The sequence below is a fragment of the Nanorana parkeri genome, unplaced genomic scaffold (assembly GCF_000935625.1).
Source record: "Nanorana parkeri isolate BGI_ZX_2015 unplaced genomic scaffold, ASM93562v1 scaffold75, whole genome shotgun sequence".
Taxonomy (NCBI): Eukaryota; Metazoa; Chordata; class Amphibia; order Anura; family Dicroglossidae; genus Nanorana; species Nanorana parkeri.
This window is the reverse complement of record NW_017306343.1, coordinates 1,880,858-1,893,709: the sequence shown is the minus strand read 5'-3', so window position 1 is coordinate 1,893,709 and position 12,852 is coordinate 1,880,858. Positions and strand designations below refer to the sequence as shown.

General features: G+C 39.6%; 1 protein-coding gene across 1 annotated transcript in view; it reads right to left on the bottom strand.

Annotated features, from left to right (window-relative positions):
• Positions 1 to 2,749: 2,749 nt before the first annotated feature.
• The window catches only part of HDAC10 (histone deacetylase 10), a 36,396-nt gene continuing 26,293 nt past the window's right edge, over positions 2,750 to 12,852 (bottom strand). The window contains exons 14-18 of the mRNA XM_018576720.1: positions 11,107 to 11,341; positions 4,856 to 4,912; positions 4,621 to 4,705; positions 3,100 to 3,288; positions 2,750 to 2,953 (exon numbers count right to left, since the gene is read on the bottom strand). Of these exons, the coding sequence (XP_018432222.1) occupies positions 2,750 to 2,953; positions 3,100 to 3,288; positions 4,621 to 4,705; positions 4,856 to 4,912; positions 11,107 to 11,341 (770 nt within the window). The remainder of the gene's footprint in view (positions 2,954 to 3,099; positions 3,289 to 4,620; positions 4,706 to 4,855; positions 4,913 to 11,106; positions 11,342 to 12,852) is intronic.

The following is a 12,852-nucleotide window of genomic DNA, read 5'->3' as shown; positions in this document are numbered from 1 at the left end:
GAAGTGCGGTGGTATCTCACTATTAAACACAGGAAATAAACGCCAACAGATGTGTCACCTCGACATGCCTTCATGCAATGCTGTGGTGTGAATGGGGGCTAAAAGATGTTTTTAGCAGAGCCTGTTTCGGTGTGGGGCTACTTGAATGGTTTGACAGTGAAGTGGAGTGAGGATGTGTTCACCGGTCTCTCTCTGCCTAGCAAGGGCTGGACTCCGGGACGGAATGGTGTCTTCCTTCCTTCAATTATGAAATAGCGGAATGGTTACCTCTCATCACCAGTTATCTGCTGGAAATCATATACATACATACACACACTGTACATACTTTATCTTTTTTGTTCACTTTCACCTACATTTCCATGAATTCTAGAACACTATTTTAGTTTACATTTGAATCCTTTTTGTTTTGCAAATTCAAATTGAGCTTCTTTATTTAATATCCATTTCATTTAGTTTTTCGACATGAAAATTACAAACTTCAGGCAACATAACCTTTTAATCCAAAACAGTATACTTTTACACACATTGTGCGCTCATTATCATTGTGATGCTCCCCACTTCACATTTCTGAACATGTTTACTTCTGGTGTACTTTTTAGAAGGTTTTCTGCTGTAGAAATTATGCATATGACTTTTGTTAATTTGGCACCAGCGATGCAACACTTTTAGAAATGTCTCTCTCTCTCAAATAGACGTATTGTTTTAATTTGGAGCACACATTTCCATGCATTAATTCTGCCACATATACAAATGTTAACTAATTTCCCCTATTCTTCTGCTCTCCTTCCTACATTGCTGCACCTTGCTGGCTGTCCATACACATCCCCTTCTTCCCTCCTTCCTGCAGTGCTGATTTTTGCGGTCACCCCTCTTTATGCGGTCAGACATTTATAGAAACTGTTGTATAAGCATGCCTGGTGCAACACAACATAGAGCCTTGTCATTTATGGAAAATACGCCAAGATATACACCATAGAAGTGACATACTTCCATTTCTGCCCACCCCCCCTTCAAATTTTTCTATGTTCATTGAAGGACATCGTTCTTATCCACAGATGTGTGTTTATAACGCCACCTGCAGGAGAAGGACACTAAGTACACAAAACAAGGCAAACGTAGGGGTCAGTACCAAATTGCAGTTACTTATTAGCACACACAAGGATGACTGCATAGCACTCTGCTTGACAAAGGAGTCACTCTAAAATAGGATATCAGGACCAGTGCTCAGGAGACCAGCTGATTCTGCAGGAAACTAAAATGTTTAAACATCAAGGAGCATCGTCCATTGTAAGTGATTCATCAGCATTTGGAATAGCTTAAAATCCTTGTGACTTTAAGATCAGGTGAAAAAAAAAAAGGGCTCTATGTTCTACTTTTTTTCCAACATAATAGGAATAATAAACATAGCACACTAGTTCAGCTTTTTTTCTTTCAAAGATATCCATTTTTACAAAACAATCCTGTAAAAAAGCTAATGCAAGTGCAATAATTACAACAATTTTACAATATTTTTGAATTTTCTGAGAATCTGCCCAGTCCAAGGCAAGAAAAAGATTCCCTTCATTGCAGTCTTCACTTGTCGTGAAACATTGGTGATAACCGCTCTTGCTTTGTCAATTACCGAACTTCTATTTTGCTAAAGTAAAAGAAGAAAGAATTGTCAACCCATACTGCATATAAAAAAGGAATTTATTTTCAAATAGCAATAATAAAAGCTGTAAAATGATTGTATGAGTGTAGCAGAAACATCAAAAATATAGGGTTCCAAAAATGTATTTCAAACAATATAATTTAATTACCCCCCGTGCTCATCCTGGGAACAGCTATAAGGCACAGCAATATTCTAGAACAAACAGTAAACCATGGGAACAAAATTAGAAATGTAGAGAAAATGTTACAGTAATAAACACACAAAAAATTAAACCTACTACTGTTTCTGATAGATATGTAAAAAGGTATGTTCTAATTTGTGAAAGCCGAGTACTTATACTTCATGCCTGCCTAACTCACAGGTATATACAGGAAATAGATGACAGATACATGTTTGCAGACACTTACATTCGCTTTACAGCATCCCCAGAGCTCCTACTTATGAACAATAACATTTAGGGACCATTAACTTAACAGGGCGTTAACGTACATTATATGGGTTGTGCTAAGGCAACACACTGAAAATGATTTTTTAATTTTCTTGGCTGCAACGCACTACCGTACATTGATACCCTTCAGTGCAGAGGTGTTGCCTTAGTACATTGAGGTGCCATTCAGAATTTACCACAACACTGAAAATGTGCCCTTAAAAAAAAGGCTCAGCCTTTTAAATAGCATATGCATTTCAATGTCCATTATTTATATCCACTGCACTAACTACCGGCTTCATAGCTTTGAGAGATCAAAACACCATCACTGAATACATCCCTGTGTCCCTGGCTTTCATTATCAGTTTTCCTGACATATGAATGGTCTAGCACAAAACACCTAATCTATCAGGGCTTTGCTAGGCAAACAGCTGCTAATTTTGTACACCATAAAAAAAAAGTGTTACTTTACAATCATTTAGCAAAATGTCCTTCCATCCCACAATGTTGCATTTGAGTTTTCAATGATTCCTCACTTAAAATACTATTCATAATATCCTCTAAATATAGTTCTTACATACATAAGCCCAACTGTCTATTGTTTAAAGAGTCTACAATACCTGAAGTGTCACAAAAAGCAAGAATTACAGAAATATATTGCAAAGATGTTTTTAAGAGGTCAATGACTCTTCTAGAAGGTACGGTAACCCACCAAAACACTGCAGCAATTTCCATTCTTTCTCCATGGAAACTGCTTCATCTTTTAAGTCATGCACACATTCTTCCGTAGGAGGTTTGTAAGGACCGAAGTCCATTGTTGAGTGGCAGCCTGCCAGAACATTACACAAGGCCTCTGTCAGCTCAGGTTCAGATTCCTAAAAATAAGAACAGTACATTGAAAACACAGCACAGAACACAAATTCTGCATCATTAATAGGCTTTTGTGCTATTTCAGGTTAAATATGTGACCAGTTACCACCGTTTCTCAAAGCCAATATTAACAGTTCATGGCTAGGCTTACCGGAACTATAGAAAGAACTGCTCCTTGAGATAAACCCTGTAGAAGGCTAGTGAGCAGAAGAATATCCTTTGTACCAATGCTTCTGTTATTCTCCACAGTTATAATAATAAGATCAGGCTGATAGCTATAGGCCAGAGGAAGGATGAATCGGAAAAGTGCATAGAAGAAGCTGCTGCCTTCTCCAAGGTTCTGTGAAGAGACGGCAAGAGTGCGACAGATTTACATACCTAAGGGGACCTTAATAACACAAAACACAGGCAAGTTCTGTACTCAAAATAGACAAATCCAGTTAATTATCTACTCAACAAAATATAACATAGTATGGAGTTGTACACTATAAAAGAGCATGCACTGCTGCATTTCCGGATGCGTTTGGTTTTCAAATATCGGCCAAAGTACCAGATAGAACGCCTCAGATAAGATGACAAGAAGAAGGCCTTCCGAGGCGATGTTGCTCTAATTTAAAGCCCAGCTCTAACCATAACTTTTGTTTAGTTGTGGATAGATTAGGGAAGGCTTAGACATTTTGTCAGGTTTGTACAGTCTGTGACCTTCACTGGGGAGATTTCTTCTCACTTTTTGTCCCAGTGACCCCAGACCAGGTAACCACAGACAAGAATATGCCACTGCCAGAGTGGCATCTGTCCCTACTGAAGAGATTTACTATCACCTTCTGTCCTGGTGACACTCTTGTAACTGAGGCAAAATAATGAAGTAAATCTCCCTAATCAGGACACAGACTACAATAATAAACAGAGATTCAAACGTTCTCACCACTCAAAATGTTGGGTTGCAGTCCTGCCTTTAATGGGTGTGGAACCTTCAGCTGTGGTGAAACTACAAATCCCATGAGGCATTGCAAGATTCTCACAGCCACAGGCATGACTCCCAGAGACAGATGCATCACGGGATTTGTAGTTTCCCCACCCTTGCACGCATATTCGTGCTTGGTATTGGCTGTGATATTATATTGTGGCTGTGAAATATTTGCATTTAATAATTGTTTAAATGGATTTACCAGATGTAGCGCTATTAAATATAAGATGACCATCAAAATGATTTTAAGTATCTACAAGCTGATCGACAATTAGGTATGATAAAGTGGCCAGTGATATGGACAAAAGGCAGGACGTCAGTGTGGCCTGCTGACCTGAACCAATGCATAGAGCCAGTAACATTATTATAATTATACAGATTTATATAGCGCCAACAGTTTGTGCAGTGCTTTACAATATAAGGAAGACATTACAAGACAAGATGGTAAGGAGGGCCCTGCCTGTGAGGGCTTACAATCTAAAAGGGAGGGGCAAGTGATACATGAGGGAGCTGTGTGGGGATGAATGGTTTGAGAAAGTGATATTTCAGTGGTTAGGTTGAGGTGGGATAAGCTTCCCTGAAGTGAACATGAACAATGTTGTTATTAGGTACCAAGGGGGGGTATACTGGTTCATCTCATTACTCTGCGTCTAGGAAGAGCCTGTATTATTCAGAGCGGGCAATGATCGCCTGGAGTTTACTTACCTCATTCCATTGGAGAAAACACTGATAGTCTGAATGAACTCTTTCACTTGGTTTGTCTTCAGATATTATGAGCATAAAAGTTTTCCTATAAAGTATATTGAAGAGTAAATGAAGTATTTATATTTTCTCAAAGACACTTGTATAAAAATGGACAAACAATAAATGATGAAAACGCACCAAAAAGAACAAAATGTACCAGGACAGCTCAATCTGCAGTCAAAACTTGCCAACTTACCCATCATTTGTTGAACTGAGTTTAGGATCCAAGTCTCCAATACCGACACATAACACCCTGTTTAGAAGAAATTATAAACCATTAAGAACAACCGAAGACTTGTGTGAGGGTATATTTCATAGTCCTCCATATTTTAGTATGTGCACATAAGCGAATTTCCGTATCAGTGTGGAAGACAGGCCAGTACCCAGCTTACATAATCCTTCTGATGCACACTTCCTTTTGTTGCAATTTGCTGAAAACAGGTATGCGTTTTTCCCCGAATTTGTAATTTCTTTTCCTGCATTCATTGTGTCTGGTAAAGTTATGCCAGTGCCTTAAGCCCCTGTTCACACCTGGGTGTTTTGACGCTCAAAGCCAAGTGCGACAAAACTCTCAACACAAGAAATCCCATTCATTTATATGTCCCCTGTTTACACCTGAGAGTTTTGTTGCAAGCAGTAACACGCCAAACGTTGGAAAAAGGTACATGAGCTTCTTTCAGGCAGATTACAGCACGTTTGAACACATAGACTTCAATGGAAGCGCATTAAAACCTGCGACACAACCAATTGAACATTTTTGTGCGCACGTTTCCTCATTCACAGCTAGGCATTTTGATCCGCTCAAGAAAATGCACATCTTTGCCTATTCGCGTCTAACGTGCATAAAAACGCTGACGCCTAGGTGTGAATGAGGACTTGAGAAATTCTGTTGCAAGGGTTCACTGCTTGTTTTGGTCTAGGGGCCGGAATACAGAAGACATACTCATGTGATCCTCAGTCCTGCGGCAGTGATTGCTTACCTATGTACCGCACCGATCCCCTCGCTCCGGCTGTGGTATGTCCCTAGGTGAATGGACCTGCATTAGACATCAGCAGTGGGGGGCTGGTCTAGCAGCCAGGTGGGACCGATGATCAGGGAAGTACATTTTTTTTTATTTGAGCCCCTAGACCAACTAACCATTAACCCTTGCAGTGCACAGGTTTTCTTAGGGAACCTTGAACCTATAAATGTATCAAACATGGAGGATGATTTATCTGAGATGTCTACAGCTCGAATTCCTTCCTCAGTAAAACAAGTCTCTGGAAATTCCCAACTGATCCAGGACAGTATCGAAATCAGCTAGAACTGGACAGTTGATAAAGTCAGGGTGAGTGGTGTTTTGACTACAACATATTTATCTGAAGTTCCTTCAGATAAGGGGTATACTAGGAATAAATCTTGGAGTAACTACACAGAATGCCATACTACCAATCACAGGGGCTTACTTTTGTTCATCTATTGTCATTTCTTTGCATTTTAAACTTATGACTTTCATATACAGTATATGGTTTCCCTGACTAAAAGCAATTGACTTTCTGAATAGACACCCAGAGATATTAAAACAAAGGCATATGAATCATCCCTATTCAATTCAACCTGTGTTTGGTGGCCTAGCTATTAAAAAGACAAATGATAAAGGACAAGGGTCTTTTGTGTGAATAAAAAGTACATTTCTATCATCTTCAGATGTAAGTTCTATAATAAGACACAAGTAAAATTGTGGAATTTACCAGGATGGGCTGGATAGAAATCTAAAAAAAAACCAAAAGCTCTAGTATCCATATGGTCATTCCTCACAGAAAAAAAAACATGGACCCTAAAACATTGTTGCAGCATTAAATATAGAAAGTGAGATACTATTACAGGTATCTTCTTAATGTAGTGGTCAGCAGTAAGGACAAATGTTAATTTAGAATCTGAATAGACTGTTTGGGGCCTAGACGGCTGAGGAGTTAACGCCTCGCTGCTAAGTAATTTTTGAGAGGATCCTGTAGGCTTGTGGCTGCTAAAAGTGTTGACAACAATCACCTCAGAGGCCATCGGGGGAATAACCCAGACAGGACGAATGCAAATCAGCAGAAAGGAACAGATAATTAAAGGTTTGGACACCAAACCCTCCGTAATCATTTGTTGTTTTCCAAAGGGATTATGTTTCAGCTCATGCGATCAAAAATATTAGACATAGGGAGATGAGAGTTATTCATTCTAACAGTACAAACTATGAGCTGCAAGAAAAAGCAAAATGGGGTGTCCTGGCTTTATAGAACCACCCAAGGACTGGCTAATGGCTTTATGGACCATTCACACAGCAGCCATATTGTGATCTTGCGCTGGTGGCAGAAATCCTAACTCTGACACAGTCATCAGAACTGTCTGGAGCCATATAACCTACAGCCAATTAAGAGGCAAAAACTTTCACCACAACCAGTAGGGTACACCTCCAAAAGGTTATAGACCATGAGGTAAAAAGTCCAGCTCACATCGCTACCTCTATAAAATTAGAGCATGAAAATGAACAACTCATGATGAAAATGAGTAATTCATCTACAGCGTGTTCAGAAACATGGTGCCTCACATCAAATAGATCAACTGCACACCGCTTGTCTTCACCGAATTTAAGGCTCGGTTTACACCTAGTCAATTCATGACTGCGAGACGATCGCGCACGAAACCGTGCGGTCAAAGAATCGCACAACCGCCGATCGTGGTGCCATTTTTAATGATACCCCAATCGCTGATGGTAAATCGTGCACAATCGTGGCAGAAAAAAAACCTGTGAGGTGTGCGTCACGGAAAAATATACATGTAGCTTTTTTCAGCAATGGCCACGCGGATATAACCCTATTGAGATCAATGGGGCCGCGCAGCAAACGCTGTGCACGATCGCACCAAATACACGGTCCCGGGATCACCCAAGTGTGAACCTGGCCTAAAATAGCTCTCCTACCTGTACACCTTCTATGGATTAGAGCAATTTTCACATTTCTGCTATGGACCTGTCTATTCAGCAATAACTTTGGGATTACTTATTATATAAGAAGTATGCATATTATTCTATACTTGCCCCTTAAAAAAAAAAACATTCCAAAGTTATTTACAAATGAAATAAAGGCTTTTTTTGCATAAAAATAATAATCAGCAGATAAATAATAGCTAAGGGGAGGAGGGGAAGACAGAGCTAAGGAATTATTTGGGGCTGATTAGGGTAAACAAAGGTTTAATAAGGGGTTAAGGTGGCCCTGTGTATTTTGTTAGGTCTTATTGTGCATGCATACCATACTCGATGTCCACAACTGGTTGAAATATTTATCTTTTTAACCTGATTTCACAATTTTTTTGTTTTGCAGGGATGCAGCAGGTATTTAACGGTTCTAGTTTAAAAAAATACAAAAATATTTAAATTAATGTATATATTTTTCTGTGGTCTTCAGACCATTCGTGTGATGTGCTTGATCTTCTTCCACTTCCTCTCTTCTCTGGCCCTCTGCTGAAATAAGACTTATTATTTTCTCAAGTTAGTGGCCTTCTTATGTTTGAGCCTAATGTTTCAACTGAGTGCCAGGGGCCAGAGGTCACAGTCCAAGAGCCATTTTAGACCTAATTTGCCTTTATTCTGTGTGTATGTACTGGAGTTTTTCACCCAAGCATATGGAGGGGGGAGAAAACAGGACTCCACAATAGATACTTTGTCAGGGCTTACTAATTTCTAAAACAATTTGGAAGTTAGACTGGATATGGTTAAATTAAAATAAAAATCTGACTGGCCTAGTTCGAACTTGAGTCTAATTTGGTGGCTCAACCTCTGCATTTATAACCATCTTTATTTGCTTTTTGAACATCAAGGTGAACTATTAAACCACTCACTAAAATTAAAAAGGATTCCGCACCTTTAAACATATTGAGGGGGAATTTATCAAAACTGGAGCAGACAAAATCTGGAGCAGCGGTACACTGTAACCAATCAGCTTCTCTCTTTCATTTTCAAATCTTAACTGAATACACTGAAGAGAGCAACTGATTGGTTGCCATGGGCAACTGCTCCAGATTTTGATAAATGCCCCCATTTTATAGCAATGAACAGAACCTCACCACTCTGAACTGCTCCTAATCTAACCAGAAATTCTCATACACATCAAAGTAATTTGCATAATTGTTGTTTTAAATGTAAAATTACTTACCGTTCCAAGCTCAAATGTGACACATGGTTCAGTGCAACTTGGGCTGAGAGAGATGGGTTTGGAGATAATGCAATACAATTCTTTGTCTATCAGGGAAAAAAAACAAAACCTTGAATCAGTAAGCATTCTGGCCTACATTTTATATAAAGTATTTGGCAGAATTTATATTTGAATTTTAAATAATTTTAAATCTTTCTATCATTTTACTGTCCTTAGTTTTCAGGTTCAAAAGATTTGACTGTCTTATAGAAAATATATATTGAAGCAGAAGTTACTGCATATTTTGATAATAACAGAGCCTACTATGCAATGAAAATGTATTACAAGTTACTCACTGATCTATGGAATTATAGCGTGATGGAAGGGTAATACGGAAGGAGTAGCGGAGACAGGAAACAAGTAGCAGCAGGAAAGGTATGGGGTTTATGCACACATATCGATGAGTTGTGAAATAAGTGTTAGTAAATAGAATTAAATAATAGTTTAGAGCGAGATATAAGTTTGTCTGGAATTACATGAGTTATGTACTTATGTGCAGCCGTATGAGCAGTGGGGGAACCAGAGAACTCCCCCATCATCCTGTAGCATTAAGTCATGTGGCTCTTACCGAGCAGGCAGCATTAGCACGCAAACTGCTGCATGTAAAGTTTACATGCAAGAGACCCATGAGCCCGCTTAACATGGTGTAGATGACAGCCTTGAAGGGCCTTGCACTGTTAGATCCTGGGCTTCAAAAGTCATGCCTTTAAAATCAGTGACTGAGACTTCAAATGTACCATAACATTGGATCTACATCTGCTGTGCCCCACAATTGACAGATCCCGAAGGAATACCTTCTGATGGAGGGACCATTCCCCTAGATCCATGTGACGTGAACTCAATGTCTACCTGAAAGTTTTTTATTTTTAGTATGTGCAGGCTTTGCTGCAAGTCCCGAGCGAATGCTACTTTCATAAATCAGGGTGTCCAGGTAGGTTACCACTGGTATGCCCTTGGTTGTCTTTTCTACTAGGACTGGGGCTAGAACTTTTATTAAGACTCTCTGGGCTGTGCAAAACCTGAGGGGTAATGCTACAAACGGCAAACATGGTGCAACAGGGAACCTCTATAGCAAAGAGCAGAAAGCATTAATGCAGAGGGAAGATGTGGACATGAAGATAACCATCTTAGATGTCCATAGAGACCATATATCCCTTCTGCTGGAAAAGAAAAAAGGCACAAGTGGATGAACACAAATTTGGATCTTCTGTATAGGCATATATACATAACACTCCACATTTAAAAGTACATCTAAAGGCTCCTATATGACAGTCTAAACAAGTCGGCGGTTCCCCTTGTGAATGAGGGCTTACCTTCCATGACTGAGCCAAATCCTCCTTCATTTATGCCTCACATGCTCCCCCCTCCCAGACACTGCAGCTCACAGTGGGAGGGTTAGGGCAGCAGAGGCTGCTTTGTCAATCCAGAAATCAGTGGGCAGGACTTGGTGATGACAGCTGCTGACAAACTACAGGTTTGTGACTCTGCAATGACCATGCTGATAGCAACACTCCAGGCAACATTTTATCCCTTTGTAGTGAAAGCAGGTACAGCCTACATGAGAGTGACAACTCTGCTCTGCATTCAAACAGTCATTTTATATGTATAATAATTACCTTTTCTTTTTTTTTTTTACAATACTTTTTATATTGTAAGGCTCATTACAAACAGTTCAAAAAAGGTAACATGTAAAAAAAAAAAAAAAAAAAGAATAAAAACATTAAAAGCATACCTGCCTGTTTGCAAGTTTATCAATGGCAGCTAATGTTTTGGCCACAGATGCCAGCAGGCTTTCATCACCCAAATTCTCTTTGCTGAAAACACCGAATACACAAAAATAACATTTTATTAGAAAGTATAACTAAAACACTGTGCAACAAAAACAGCTATTAAAAAGGTATTGCCTAGAAATTTAGACAAACAATATGGTTTCGAATACCATACTCACTTATTTCTGCAATTTAATGGGAGGGAATACATTTAAATGCTTGTCAGGGAGTAGAAGTAAAAACTTTAGTGCATTTTCAGTAAGAACATATTTTGAGTTATTATTGTGTTGATGTAATTTTTCTGTTGTACTTTGCTTTACTATAGTTTCTTATGGTACTTATACCATACATGCAAACTGTAATCCTTGAAATATTCATGTATACTTTGCTATATTGATGCAAGTTATTTTCCAAACATATCGGGTACAATGGTACGGTGTAAAATACCATAGAAACATACCTTATTGCACCCTTTATTTGTTCACTGGGCACTGTGCACTCTTCAACCTGTACATTAGTAGGCAATCTAGAAGTGTCTGCCCCAGGAGACAGCACACAGGTTGTAGACAATGGTATAGCATACAGGATTTTCTTCATGTGATTTTCAAGAAATTCATCAACAGTGGAAGCATCTGTATGTGAGGGGTAGGCTGTAGACAAGCCTTTAGTACTTGGCTCCTGTATCAATCTTGTTTCTGTTGTTATTGAATACAATAAATACAAATAAAAACATAAATCAAGTAAAACAAAATATTCCTTAACTGATCAAAAAGCTTAAATTAAATTATCCCATAATGCTAGACAGTTGGATACATTAGTAAATAACAGCAGTGTAAAAAACACAAATTAATTAGCCATTTGGGTATCTGCTTACTTCAATAAGCCATACTGGTGAAATCTAACATTTCATATGTTTATCATTCCTCTTAGTACAGATCTTTGTGTATATACATATGTCCAAGCAGTGCTCAGCTCAGGGCCAGTAGTATTGCAGCTGCAACCAGTGTAAATCTACACCAGGAGGCCTCTATTGACAGATTTAGATTTCTTAATCCCTGCAGTATGGGGCAGATATGCAACACCCCTTGAAACTGCTCAGAAATTATAATATACCAGTAAGCTTTTTCCTGATTATGGACCAACCCTATAACACCTCATCTGTGTTTTATTATTGGCTAGAGAAGCCACCCATCACAGTAAATGGGTCAGTCGTATGACATTGCATTAAAAAAATGTGGCAGAAGGCCAGAGCCAACAAACACGGTGCCTGGTTGTAGTTTGCACTGCATAACATCTCAGGTTCCAGGGCACTATTTAAGGGTGTAGAGACAAAATGCAAGCTCATCCAGGTGCCAGCTATGCAGGTTAAGAAACTTTTATAACTTTTTTTCCTATTTTCCTATTATAGGTTTGAGTTACAGGTGAAAATGTATTTATTTTTTCATACAGCTAGGGGGACATTTATCAATTCTGTTGCACAGCAAGGCAATGCTAAGCAGGAGCAATGAGACAGATTAAAATTGGCTACCCGAGATTACATACACATGGGTCATCACAAATGGGAGGGGTTAAATCACCATCTGTGACCAGGTAACTAAGGCAGCAGCAAGAAGAACTGATCCTGGACCTTGCGAGAATCTGGCTGCGATCTCACAGGCAGAGCACAGGAGATGTGCATGTACACAACGGTATGTTTTGCGGTGCAGAGTGGGCAGGTTTACCATCCAGTGTGTCTCAGTCACAGAGAGGAGGGCACAACAGATTTTTAAGAAGTGTTGCAGCTCCCTAGAGTGTCGGAGACATTATTGTGTTGTAGTTCACAGATAACAAGGGACAGTGGGGACACTGAGGGAAGGTGCCAGGCTTCAAAGGCAATGGGCAAGTCAAGTAATCACTGGTAAAGGAGGTCTGGATATCCAGGGGTCCCAGGTAGGGCACCGATGCACACAGACAGTTTTCGCCCCTCCAGTGGACATATACAGGATCTTTAACCACTTGCCGTCCGCCCGTAGTAAAAAAACGGACGGCACTGCAGCATTTGCGGGTTGCAGTCTCCAGACGGCAATTTTTTTCTGCTCGCGCGCGCCCCTTAGCACGGGCAGAAAAGACCCGACTATTGCACACACCCGTTGCCGGGTGTTTCACATATAGGCGATTAGCGGCTCCATAGCCCGACGATCGTCTATATGTGCTCGTTCGCGTCCGA